The sequence below is a fragment of the Mercurialis annua genome, linkage group LG1-X (assembly GCF_937616625.2).
Source record: "Mercurialis annua linkage group LG1-X, ddMerAnnu1.2, whole genome shotgun sequence".
Classification (NCBI taxonomy): Eukaryota; Viridiplantae; Streptophyta; class Magnoliopsida; order Malpighiales; family Euphorbiaceae; genus Mercurialis; species Mercurialis annua.
In genome coordinates, this window is record NC_065570.1 from 8,619,066 (window position 1) to 8,632,570 (window position 13,505).

Genomic DNA, 13,505 nt, shown 5'->3' on the forward strand with positions numbered 1-13,505 from the left:
AACGGAGCAAGTTTTTGTTTGATAGTCCATATCGCTACACGTATGAGTAAAATGATATTAAGCCTTGCACACTCTTAACAAGAAATAAAACTTAAAAATGTTAAGATACAAGCAAATTTACACTAATATCCTTTCTACTCTAAAACTTTATTATCAAAATAATTAATATAGAGTACTAACTAATATAAACTACTACTAAATTACTAATAAGAGAATACTCTATTCTTTTACTAATATAGATCACTTAATTAAAAAAAATTAAAGTCACTAATTAACTAATTATAAAATTAAATTAATTATTTGATCAGTATGAGAGTTAGACTTCAGTTAGAATGTTAAATAAGATCAACTATAATCATGTATATAAAAAATAAAATTAGTTAATATGTATATAAAAAATAAAATTAGTTAATTAATTACTACTGTTTATAATTAATAAATGTTATCGACGTCAATTAATTTTAAGATTAATAACTTAATAAATTGGAGTATTCTACTACTTTCTAACAAAAATTCTAACTTAATTATTATTAAATAGAAAATATTGATATAATTAAAATAAAGTTAGTTAGTAATAAATTAACGAGTGACATCACCAACCACGTGCGTAGCACGTAACGCGAAACTAGCAGTAATATATATAAAATAAAGAAAATGGTGACATATTAGTTGGAGTGTTGAATCAGAATTTAGAATCAAGTCGTCAGGGTGAAATAAAGTAAATCAATTAATACAAAGGAATCTCCAACGTGTACACCCATTTAAAACTTTGTGTTACAGTTTTACTTTCGATAAAAAAACTATTCAGATATTATAATGATGTCATCATTTTAATGAGAACTAAATCTACCGAAAAATTTCTCGTGTTTGGAACATTCCGATCGATATAACTTTTGCAGCAAGCTTTGCGTTCTTTTTTTTGTCAAAGATTAAATTTTATTAAATAAAATATAAAAAGTGAAATGACTTTTCGACACTATCAAGTCAGCATTCCAAAATCAAATGATGAGAGCTGCAAATACAGTCATCAATAAAAAAATTTTGGCCACCGAATGGACCATCTAATTATAGTAATAACATATTAAGAAAAACTATCACCCAAATAATTCTATCATCATTAAAAGAAGAACTTCCGATATCATGAAATGATGATAGTCCGGAAATAACAGCTCCTCTATCAATGTTTGAAATTTCAATGTTTCAGCCATAATTAAAAAAGCCAAACTCCTGCCAAGATAAAAAAATTATGTCAACTTGTCAATATATCTTCTATAGTTACTTTATTAATTTTAATAAATTAAAAGTTATTTTATCCATTTTTCACTGTTAGATGAAACCTTTTTCACCCAACGGTAACATAGATAAAATAAACAAAAATAAAAAAACTATAGTAAAATTATTAAATATTTATAAGTAAACTGTTGCCAAAAAATGAAATTTTAAAATTTAGAATAAAAAACACCACTTTTTAAAATTTTAAAAGCTTAACCTAAATTAACAAGTTCATTAGTGTCGAATTGCACTCTTTTAACTTTAATGCTTATATAAGGATGTTCAAATCATAAATTATACTCCCTCCATTCCAAATTGATAGGCATTATTTCAACCTTTTTTTGTCCCAAATTATAGACAATAGATATTTATCTTAACAAGTAATTGTCAAATATACCCTCATTAATTATAAGAAATACTTTGAAAAGACAACAAAATTCACTAAAAGACAAAAATTGCCACTATATTAATTGAGGACAAGTATGACATTTTTTTTATGTATTAACTCATTTTATATAGAAAACCTAAATTTTTTAATACCCGTATTTGTCCTAAATTGCCTATCAATTTGGGACGGTGGGAGTAGTTTTTATTTAAAAAATACTATTATATTCTTTAATTTTTTTAATTTAATAGGTAATAATTATTAAAATTTAAAAATCCAAATGAAATTATTATCTTTTTTGAGGCCGGTTCAATCGCCGATCCAATTTTAAAAACATTGTTCAAAACTATAATTATTCAAATTAATTTATTGACTTAATAAAAAATGAGCCTAAATAATATTAAAATATAATTATTTCACCCCACAAACTCCAAATACTCTAAAAAGGAGTTAATCTCTCAGAGTATCATGTTTTAGACTTTATTTATCATCGTATCCAGCTTTCTTTACACATTTATTTCTCATAACTTTTTATTTTCCAAAATGACCTTTTTTCATTTTTAATTTCAAAAATACTCTTTTTACATTCTCGTCAGCATCTGATCTCCTTCATCTCCTTTGGTGATTTATCATTCTCGTCGGCATCTAATCTCTGGTGTTTTTATAGTGTTTTTTTTACCTTTTCTATTTGGTATTTTATAGTGTACTTATAAGTGTATTTATGGTGTATGTATGGTGTTTCTATAGTGCATTTATAGTTTTTAGTGTAAATACACGAGTAGTATCAAAACAAACAGTTAAACAAGATGTAATTTTTTTAAAAAAAATCTATAAGAGAAAAGGACAGCACTGAAGACAAAATGGATAAAGAAAAATTGTTAGCAGTTATATATATTATGAGATCTAAAATAATATGTGTACAAAAAAATCAGATTACAAATAACATAGATTATGAATCTTATTGAAAAATCTAAATAGTCACATAAACGACGGAGCAAAAGAAACATGCTCGTGAAAAATCGCTGGATGCCGCCAATTTTTGAATACAACACCACCGGAAGAAAGACGACGCCGATAAAATTTTATTTCTATTGGAGTTGAATGATTCAAAAAAAGAAATCGACGTAGATGGAGAAAAGAAAATGGTGGAGTTAAATGATTTGAAAAAGAAAATGGAAGTGGATGGAGAAAGCAAATGGCGGCTAGAGTTTCTCATAAAGAAAATAAATTAATTTTAAAAAGAAGAGATGAAGTAGAGAACAAGATGTGAAGAATGTATTTTTCAAAATAAATTGCAAAACAAGGTAGCGAATGAAATTACCAACAACTTCAGGTGTTTATAAAATTTGGAGACGAGAAATCAAAAACGCACCCAAAGATTTCAACTAAATTGATATCCTCTTAGCATATGTATAATTTTTTTTCTCTACCAATCAATAAATAGAAAAATAAAAAATACATAATCCGGATACAATCACCAATTGTGTCACCAAAGTGATAAAGCAAAGAACAGTATGTTTAACACTTGCAGCAAAACTACAACTAGTTAAACTTAAGATCCAATTAAAAACTAAAAATAGAGCTAAAACAAATATGAAACGAGCAAACTAATCCCAACTTCATTTTGCATAGAATGGCTATAGAAGCAGCATAATTATAACTTAGCAGACTCATAGCTTAGCAACAAGATGAAGAAGAAGACCAACAATAACTTGGATCACAGCACACAAGAAACTCCAACCAAAGAGATTTGAAAATTACCCAACTCAAAAACTTGAAAATTGAGAAGGAGAAGAGCTGAATAATTCTTCCAAAAGCAAAGAAATATAACGTCAATAAATTTTGAATCTTTCTTGCTTAGAATAATCTGCATAAAAAGATTTCTTGCAAAATTCTGACAAATATTTCCACCAGGTGATGCCACTGATTGAAACACCATGACAAGCCAGGTCATCGGAGATCACATTTCTCTCCTTGAAAATATGAAAAACATGAAAACGAATCTTCGAAATGTATTTTAAACAAGCTATCTATTTTAATCTTAGTTTCCATAGAATTTATATATTTCTTCTCTTGAAGTAAAAAAGTTGGAGACCTTTTCTTCCACGGTGTCAAATGTTTTAGGTTAAGGTGTAATTGAAAACGAAATGTATGGACTTTGGTGCAATCGGCGATTTTACAACGTCTAGATGCAAATAAAAAGGGGTTAAAAGGCGGAGGCTTTTCAAAACTATTTAGCCTTTTTGAAAGTGGATCCCCTCAAGTTCAAATTTTTTTCTATTTTTTTCAAGTCCACTTAAATGGATGACATATAAGTAAAATAATATTTAATGTAATAATCTTCTTATCATTTTACTTATATGTCATCCATGTAAATGGACTTGAGTTGAGGGAAATGGAGGGAATTTAAATTTGAGGGGAGTCATTCATTTTTTTCATATGCAGAAAAATGTTCTCTATTTAATTCTAGATTTCGAAAAAATAATTATTTATGATTAATTAAGTTGAAACAATTATCACAAATTTGTATAAAAATTAGTTTGATCGATCTTTCTTTCAAATCTCGAGTTAGAAGATAATATTTTTTAAAGAGATTTTGTAAAAGTAAAAATTGAAGAAATCGGTTTTGGAACAATGTTTTCAGATGTGAAGCTAAAAAAATTATTATAATCATCACCAGTTATTTTCTTTTTACTAGAATTAATCGAAACTAAATCAAAAGTGTTATATTTAAATTGCAAAGTAAAAGATAATGGTTTGTAGTGGGATGATTTATTTTTATTAAGAGAGAAAATAAAAAGAAAAATGTACTCCCTCCATTTTTAATTATATGTGGTTTTGGAGTAAGACCACATATTAATTAATACAAATCAAAATGATTAGATATCCTTGTTAAATATTGTTAATTATATATTTATTATGTATATACCAAAATAACTTTAATTTGATTTATTGAAAAAATGAGTAAAAGTAAAAGAAAAGTAAAAAGTCTTAAATATTTGAGTCTTCATAAATTAATTCTATCATGAAGATTTTTAAAAGTCTTCATAAATCAATCATATCAATACCAATGAGCTATAAATCAAATGGTATAAGCGTTATGTAGTAAACTGTTAGGTCGTATTTTTAAATCTTCACACAAGCGCTTTCCGTCCCTAATTATATATAAAAAATTAATTCTATCATAAATAAATAGATAGAATTAAATAAAGTTATTTTGGGTAAAAAAATAATATCATGTCTTAAATACTTCAAAAAGTCATATAATATGTAATATTTTTAATATTCTAAAAATACATATATTTAAAAATTGAAAAAATAACTAAAGTATAAATCTTTAAATAAAAGAATAAAAATAAACTATCTACATCTCATTTAAGAAAGGTCATATCCCATATTTATATGTCCATCTAAAAAGGTTATATCGTCTTTCTATGTTATTTTATGTTGATTTTTTCTATTTGTATCTCTTTAATTATTTTAATATGCATTGAATGCAATTCATTTACGATACATTTATTTTATTATGAGGTGAGATTACATTAAATAATAGGAATAGATATATATAATAAAATAAAATATTGTTATTTTGGCGCAAAATTCTTTTTATTCCTTTTTAAACAGAATAAAAATACTATTTTAATTAAAAAAAAAAAATTTACTACTCTCTCCGTCTCAATATAATTGTCCATTTTCAGAAATTTTTTTGTTCTAAAACTCTTGTCCACTTTTAAAAAGTGATTAATTTTTACACTCAATTTTTCTAGATTATCTTATTTAAAATCCACTAATGTATAAATTGAAAATAAATTGAAAATGCACCCTATATTAAATAGGGGTATGATAAAAAAAATAATTTTTTTTATAAACTAAATAATAATTATTATTATTTAAATTGTGTGATAAAAGTAAAGTGGACAATTATATTGGGACGCTATTCAAATAAAAATAAAATATTTGTGCCTTTAACGTACGCAGTTGTGGTTGGTCTTGAATTTGCCAAAACCTGAAGTTTTACGATTTCCGATACTCTGTAGGTGCCATCCGGTAATTAAACCAAACATTAAATCACCTAAACTATGGGCATGTGCTTCCCATCACTGCTTAATGATCTTGTCTTCTCTGCCAAATGATACAAAATTAAAAAGTCTAAGCATTTTTATGCTTTCAAAAATTTATTATTAATATATTTTTAAAGGTTTAATTATCCAAAAATAATTCATATTTTTGAATTTTTCATTTATAGTCCAAAATTTTAAAATCGTCAGTTTTTAGTCTATTTTTCAATTTTAAGTCATGTGTTCGAATTAGAGGAAAAAAAAGATCAAATATGCATATTGTTATGATTTTTGCTTTTTTTAACATAAAAACGAATATAACTAACAAATTTAGAATTTTTTTTACTTCAACTTAAATAAATGGCTATAATTAGAACTGAAAATTATAAAATGAGGTAAATTGATGAGTTTGGAAATTTGAGTCCTAAACAAAAAAACAAAAAAATTCAATGATTAAATCTTTTAAAGATGAGCAAATTACTTTAAGGCCCCCCACATTTGTCATAAATCACAGTTTGGTACCCCTTATTTGAAAATCAAACGATTTGGTATCTCAGTTTTGATTTTGCAAACACTTACAACCTTCTGTTATATATAGATACCAAATCGTTAACGGAATAAAATGTGAGGTATCAAATCGTTTGAAAATGGGGTATCAAATTGTTAACATTATTGAAAGCGAGATACCAAATTGTTTGAAAGTGGATATCAAATTATTAATGAAACTAACAGAAGCCCATAATTGTTGACGGAATCAAAACTGAGATATCAAATCATTTAATTTTCAAATAAAGGGTAACAAACTGTGAATATGGCAAATGTGAGGAGTATTAGAGTAATTTGCTCTTTAAAGATTGTTAGCAATTTTACTCTAACTAGTTTTGCATTACGTGCTATGCACGTGGCTCGTAACGTAACTCTTCAATGTACATATTAGTAAATTTATTATAATTATATCAATTTTTTATTTATAATTAATATTAAATTAATTAAGAATTTTTGTAAAAATAAATATAATATATTTAGTCATTAATTTTTTTTCATACAGAATTTATCTTTCTTTTGGTTTTATAATGAACATAATTAAATAATTAACTTAATTTTATTAATAATATCTTTAAAAATAATAAGATAGAAATTTAAATAATAATATGTTGACCAAATACAGTATTTTAATTTTATAGTTAAATCAAACTAAAAGATGGCATTCCTACTAATTTGGAAAGAATTTAGTTATTTTTTACATACTAAAAACTAAATTGGAGATAATTTAGCTACCTATTCTAATTAGGATTTTAATTACAGTAGTGATTAATTAAATAACTAATTAGTTAATGACTATAAAACCTTTATTTAGTAATGAACTGAAAAGGATTATTCAGTAAATTTGCCTGTCCCCCCATCCGTGCTTTTATATATAGTATAGATATAGATTGACATATGACATTTTACAAATAAAATTGCAAAAGCTGTCTCTCTTTCACTCAAGGTTGCATCAACTGTTTTCAGTGCACATTCAATTCAAACCAAATTAAATTTGTGGATTTGTTTAATATTTTTATTTTAACCTTATTTACAGTAAAAGTAAACTGATTTTTTTGTTAATTTTAAAACCAAACTGAAAATTAACTTTTTTTATACGAATTGAATTCAAACCGAACCAAATTAATGTTTTGTGATGAAAGTATTGACCATTCAAGGGGTAAATTCTGCGAGCAAGTAGATAATCAGATCCACTGTCACTATATTTATTCAACATCTCTACTTAACAACACAAGAAAATGACATCTTTGTATGTACAAGCCATATATAAGAGGATACAAAAACTGAATCACTCAAACAAAAATTCACATCAAGCTAATCAGGATTGAGTTGCCAAGTTTTGTACATCATGATGATCATTTCAGTCCCTCCTGTCATGTTCGTCGTGCCGCTTAAAAATGTAGGATCCTAAACTACAGAAATCCGAAATTAGTTAACAGCTTCCGTATCGTCTTACGACCCCATTGAATATCATTTTGCACCACACTATTATCTTCCAGAGACTCTGATTCATTCTGCTTTTTGTTATGGAATAATGGCCCGAGTTCGAGTTCATCGTCAAGCTGCTCCTCTTTGCTGAATGCCACGATTGTTTCTACTCGAGGAGTAGTTTCATTGATTTTTTGCTGAATGCCATATCACACTCAATAAACAGATAATAATAGTAATAAACCATACAGCAACTATGAATTTATATCAGTAATAAAATAAGGAGCTGGTAATAACAATACTCATGAAGTAGTTACCTCTGCCAAAGTTTGATTCTCGACTTCAAAGGTGTTACTTCTTTCCCCTTCGTCTTTAATTTCTGGTTCAGTGTGATACGTTGATAATGGAGGTAATCCAGGTACTAAAAAAGGCGCTTCGTCATGATTGATCAGGGTTTCTTTGTTTCCGAGCATTTCCTCGGGATGAGTTGAACTCGCCACACGATACACCTTACTGCTGCTAATATCATCAGCAACCATAGCAATAGGCTTATCAGCAGTGATTGGATCCTCATCAGGATTACCAGCACCAGCGATGGCTCGATTGTTTACATCAGAGACCAATTCCTCACTTTGAGGAATCAACTTCTTCTCTCTAGCTATCAGTGTTTCTGAGTTCACAGTCAAATTCTCAGCAACAATAGACTCAGTATTTGGATAAGTACTAGGTTCTTCCTCTACTAATTTTTGAACCATAGGATCTTCCCAATCTTCAATAACAACAATTGTATTATTAGTTTCCCAGGTTGTCAGGATTCGATCAGGACCAGGTTGCCATAAAATCTCCCCATTTATATCTTTTAGAATGAACTTAAACTGGATAGTTGTCCCAATTGGTATATCCTGGTAAAACAAAAGAGCTTAAAGAAATCAATCTCTTATCTCATAGCAGCACGAACACTTCATTCAATCAACGTTTCCGTTACGGGAAACCTGTCGGAAACTTGGAAGTTTCAGATATAAAACTCCATTTATAATATAGGAAACCTTAAAATAACATTGTATAACCGTGTCTGTTTCCGCATCCAAGTGTCCCGTTTACCTATGTCCGTGTGCTATCTACTCTCATGAAATATTTCACAAAAAAAAAACAATGTTCTTACCAATTCAAGAATCCAAACATGGCCATCTGACCAATCCAATGGCATGGCATTTTCAGGGTCCCAAATGCCAAAGATTGGATCATCCCCAACTATAGCAAATTGCTCACCAAAGGAACACTCTTTATTTAGCTGGATTTTCACATGAACAGTCTTTGGTTCATCTATATAACAAACAAACATTTAACAATACTATCAATACATAATTTCTAAACAAAAGAACAGCCAAAATAAATTTAGAATCTTTACATGTTTCTTGGTTGTTGAAACTCTCTGCTGCTATCTCCAAATCACTCTACAAGAAAATAGATTAAAAAAAATGAAAAAGCAAGTTACTTTCCAGTTTAAAGGTAGTAAAAAAATAATCTAAGTGACATGGGTGATCACAAGAACCTTTTTTTCCTAAGCAAATACAAAACCAATCAAACTAAACCTAAAATTTAGCAACATGTCATCACCCAGAACCCAAAATGCAGATAAAAAGGGAAAAAAGTGAAAAAACTTTAAATGAAAAGAGTTAAAAGTTAAACTAAAAGATTAAAGTGGACATGCCTGCTGGGATTCATGTGACCCAGAAGTAGAAGCTGCATGAACTGGGTGCGGAGGTTTTCGTTCAAGGCATATTAAATGGAGATATTTAACATTAATAGCAAGGTTTTTAGATTGGAAAATGCCAATTTGAGGACATAATTGTCGGCAAGAACAGAAGCATGAATCTTTATTTCTTGCGAAGATCTTGGACGAAGACGAACAGGTAGCAAGAGCTCTCATCGGTGACCCACCTAGAAGAGAGCACCCGCTAATTTGACTGTAGAGAGATGATGACGAAGAGTTTTGTTTGATAGTGGTGTGTTGTAGTGTGGACTGTGGTGCTTTTTTTGTTCAGAGAGTATGCGTGTGTTGTGTAAATACAATAATTGGTGGCCGTGGTGAGGTGAGAGCCTTTTTAAGCTTCCAAATCGAGCGGATTCAAATCAATGTGTAAATAACGCGAATTAAATGATTCACAAAAATTTAATACTCCAAGCAATTGAAATAAAATACTACCCCCTTCATTCCAATAGAATTGTCCACTTTGAAAAATATTTTTATCCCAAAACTTTTGTCCACTCTCAAAAAATAATTAACTTTTACACTCAATTTTTCTTTATTAACTCTATTTAAAATCCACTAATGAATAAATTGAAAATAAATTGCAAGTGAATCCTATATTAAATAGGGGTATCACAAAAAAAAATTACAAAATCCATAAGCAATAATTGCTTTTTTAAACTGTGTGATAAAGGCAAAGTAGACAACTCTATTAAGACGGGGGAGTATAAAATTTAGTACTATTTATCTAATAAATTTTTAACGTAAATTTAATTATTTATAAGATAAAATATAAATTAACTTGATTAATCACCAAGCAATTGAGACTAGGGGTGTGCAGTATTACGTAGGACTGGCAATTTGTGTCATCGTGTCATAAACGTATTATGTGCCCATTTCAAAATAGATAATTTCTCTCAACCAGGATCCGACCGTTTAACTAATCGTGTCAAAATATCAAATCTGAACCCAACCCGTTTATTAAACGGGTTAACACGTGTTGAACTGTTTAACTCGTTTATCAAAACTGGTCATAACAGATCACATGTTTAGCTTGTTTAACACGTTTTTATTAATGACCTATTTAACATATTTTTTATAGTTAAACAATAAAATTTCAAAATAACCATAAATCTCAGTATAACAAACAATAATTAATAAATGATATGTATTATATGAGTATATTTGGTCAGATATAATAACTAAATTAATTATTATAATTAATAAATAGATTTAAACGTGTCTTAACGTGTCTTAAACGGGTTAGGCGGGTTTAACCTGTTTAACTCGCTATTTAACCGTGTCATAAACGGGTTGACCCATTTATGTCCCAAACCCATATAAACTCAACCTGAACCCGCTAAGTTTCGTGTCGTGTCGTGTTAACGGGTCGTGTAGGAAAATGCTAGCCCTAGTATTACGATTAGTTTTGGTAGTGCAAAAGCTAAAACTGTGCGGTTTACGAAATATGAAAAATGAAAACCGAACCATAATTTTTATAGTAATAACCGAAAAATATTTTTGCCATAAAAAAATTTGGTTTGCTACGGTTTTCGGTTTTTAATTCAGTTATAAATTAAAAACAAGTTAATTAAAATTTTAAATTTTTGCAAGGTTAAATGAATAATAAACATGAAACAATTCAGATTTTCCACAGTATAGGCCATTATATTGAGGCATAGAATGAAAAAATAGGGCTTTTATATGTAAGGTTTAGTGGTTGTACATTTGAACACGCAAAATTACGTCGTTTATGTTTTATAAAATGACGTCGTTTTGCTAATTCGGTTATATTGTACATTTGAATACACAAGACGACATTTTACTAACTCGGTTTTTCGGTTTATTCGATTTAAAATAATCAAAACCGAACCTAATATCAAAAAATAAAATTTGTCTTTTGTCAAACCATACCGCTCCATATTACCTAATAACCGAACCATTTTTCAATATTTGGTTCGAAACCTCGGCTCAGTTTGGTTTTTACACCAGCCTAATTGAAATATTTACTCGTTCATTTCGACATTCAAATAAGTTGAAAAAGAGAAAGAGAGATTATACAATATGAAGATATATATAAGTAGTTTAGAGTAGTGTTAAAAACCGAACTAGTAAGACCACAGTTTCCGGTTCAACTGGTTGAATAAATTATACAAAAATAAATTTTGGACATGGATTATGATCCAATCATCGGTTTAATCGATCCAAACACCAGTTCAATCCGGTCAGACTGCCGGTTCAAATATACTAGAAAAATATAAAATATTATAAAAAGGCAGAAGGTACAAAAAAAACTCTCGACTTTTTCTCATAAGTACATATCATCTCTTTTATTTTTTTGGCCACAATTAAGCCGTCATGTTTTTAAAATTGAACATTTAAATCCTCTTTGTTTTAAAATCAAACAAATAAACCGTTTCAGTTTATTTTTGGGACACTTACCCCCTCAATATTTCGGTAAATATTTTAAAAATGAAAATTATTTTTGAACTTTTTTCCTATATGATTACATATGAGAAACACGTCAGTCATTAACGAGTATTTGTAATTGTGTTGGACGAAAGGGATTATCTGTTATATTTGAAAAAGGGTTTAATTATATCAAAAAAAAGTAAAAGGGTTGATCTGTATTTTTGTGAAAACTACGAGGGGTTTTTTGTACCTTTTACCTTATAAAAATATTGTGTTAACTTTTTATTTTCAAATTTTTTAACATGTCCGTTGCATTTACAAATATATTGTTTTAATTTTACTTTTTTTCTCTTTTCACTCGTCTTCTTTTTCTTTTTCTTCCTCTATTTCACCTGCCACCACTATCAACCCTAATTCTTTTTTCTTCCATTAAAATCCACCACTAATATCAACTTTCACCTTACAAACTCACCACCATAATTCAATATCCTCCTCCACGACCTCGTTGCTGCTTGCATGCCATCAACCCTCACTTTGTTGTCGACATATTTTTGCCGCTTCCCCCCTCCGTTCTAGCCTCCACAATCTTGCAGCCGCTCGCTAGTCTTCCACGCCACCATTGCTCGCCAGCCTTCATCGCGCCACTTGTAAGATCTGAATATCGAATTTTGATTTTCAGATTTGAAAGTTCAGATATGATATATTCACATATATATGTATTGGATATTGTATATAAAATATATAAATAGTATATTAATTGTATATTAAAGGTACATATATTTTATGAAAATGGTATGTTATCAATAATTCTGCAATGAGTAATGCTATATAACTCTCTTTTTTAACTCAACTTCTTTAACCCACCGGACGTGGCAATGAAAGAGTGAGTGTATTATAAATTATTTTTTGAGATATACACTTTTGAAGAGAATTGGACGAATAAAATATTCACGTAAGGAGGGATATTGAAGGTGGTACAAAATGGTGGGTTAAAATTTAGATAGCATTTTCCTTCGGCAATCGGTATACAATTTTATGTATGCACCGAGAGAACATGAGGGGGTGTTTCTTTTGAAAAAAAAAAATTAGATATGTAATTTGTGAATCGTCTTAATTGGTATTAGGAGAGAAACTGTTTTTTTTATATATCTAAAAGAGATATTAGTGTGTCTGTAAATATTTTCTAAAACACAATAATTTTATAAATAAGTTTACAAAAAGAGTATTTTTGTAAAGTGAAACATCTCACTGTAAATTTGTAAATATTTTGAGTGTTCATAGTCTTTATGTTAGAACAAAGTATCAATTCACCCTCTCAACTTGGCACGAAATATCAAACGAGTCATTTTAGAGGCTTTTGGGTCAAACTAACTCACAACTTGCATTGTTATATCAAAAAACGCCGCAATTTGCGTTTCATATTAGAAAGCCACTCAACACAAAAAAGAGACTGGGTCAACTAATTACAAATGTTAATTTTAATTAATCTGAATTTAATACTAATTAAACATAATTAATTACTTCTTATTAACTTAAATTAATTAAATATCTAATTAAATGCAAAACCGCCACTGACCACCCGAATTCGCCACCGGACACCCAAATCCCACCGCCGGCCACCCTCAAATTCCACCGCCGCCCACCCTCAATCCCACCG

At 28.8% G+C, this 13,505-nt stretch overlaps 1 protein-coding gene across 1 annotated transcript; it reads right to left on the reverse strand.

The window, feature by feature from the left end:
* Positions 1-7,409: 7,409 nt before the first annotated feature.
* On the reverse strand, positions 7,410-9,789 carry LOC126666042 (uncharacterized). The gene is made up of 5 exons (XM_050358990.2): positions 9,398-9,789; positions 9,095-9,140; positions 8,849-9,009; positions 8,004-8,588; positions 7,410-7,883 (listed from the first exon to the last, which is right to left on the reverse strand). The coding sequence occupies exons 1-5, from the start codon at positions 9,614-9,616 to the stop codon at positions 7,671-7,673; spliced, it is 1,224 nt and encodes a 407-aa protein (XP_050214947.1). The 5' UTR covers positions 9,617-9,789; the 3' UTR covers positions 7,410-7,670.
* Between the last annotated feature and the right edge of the window lie 3,716 nt (positions 9,790-13,505).

Excerpts from the sequence above, each read along its gene's own strand:
- LOC126666042 (XM_050358990.2), bottom strand. The coding sequence starts at position 9,616 with ATGAGAGCTCTTGCTACCTGTTCGTCTTCGTCCAAGATCTTCGCAAGA. Across the intron at positions 8,589-8,848 it reads ATGTTTGGATTCTTGAATTG|GATATACCAATTGGGACAAC; the intron begins GTAAGAACATTG and ends TTGTTTTACCAG. Across the intron at positions 7,884-8,003 it reads AGAATCAAACTTTGGCAGAG|CAAAAAATCAATGAAACTAC; the intron begins GTAACTACTTCA and ends TATGGCATTCAG.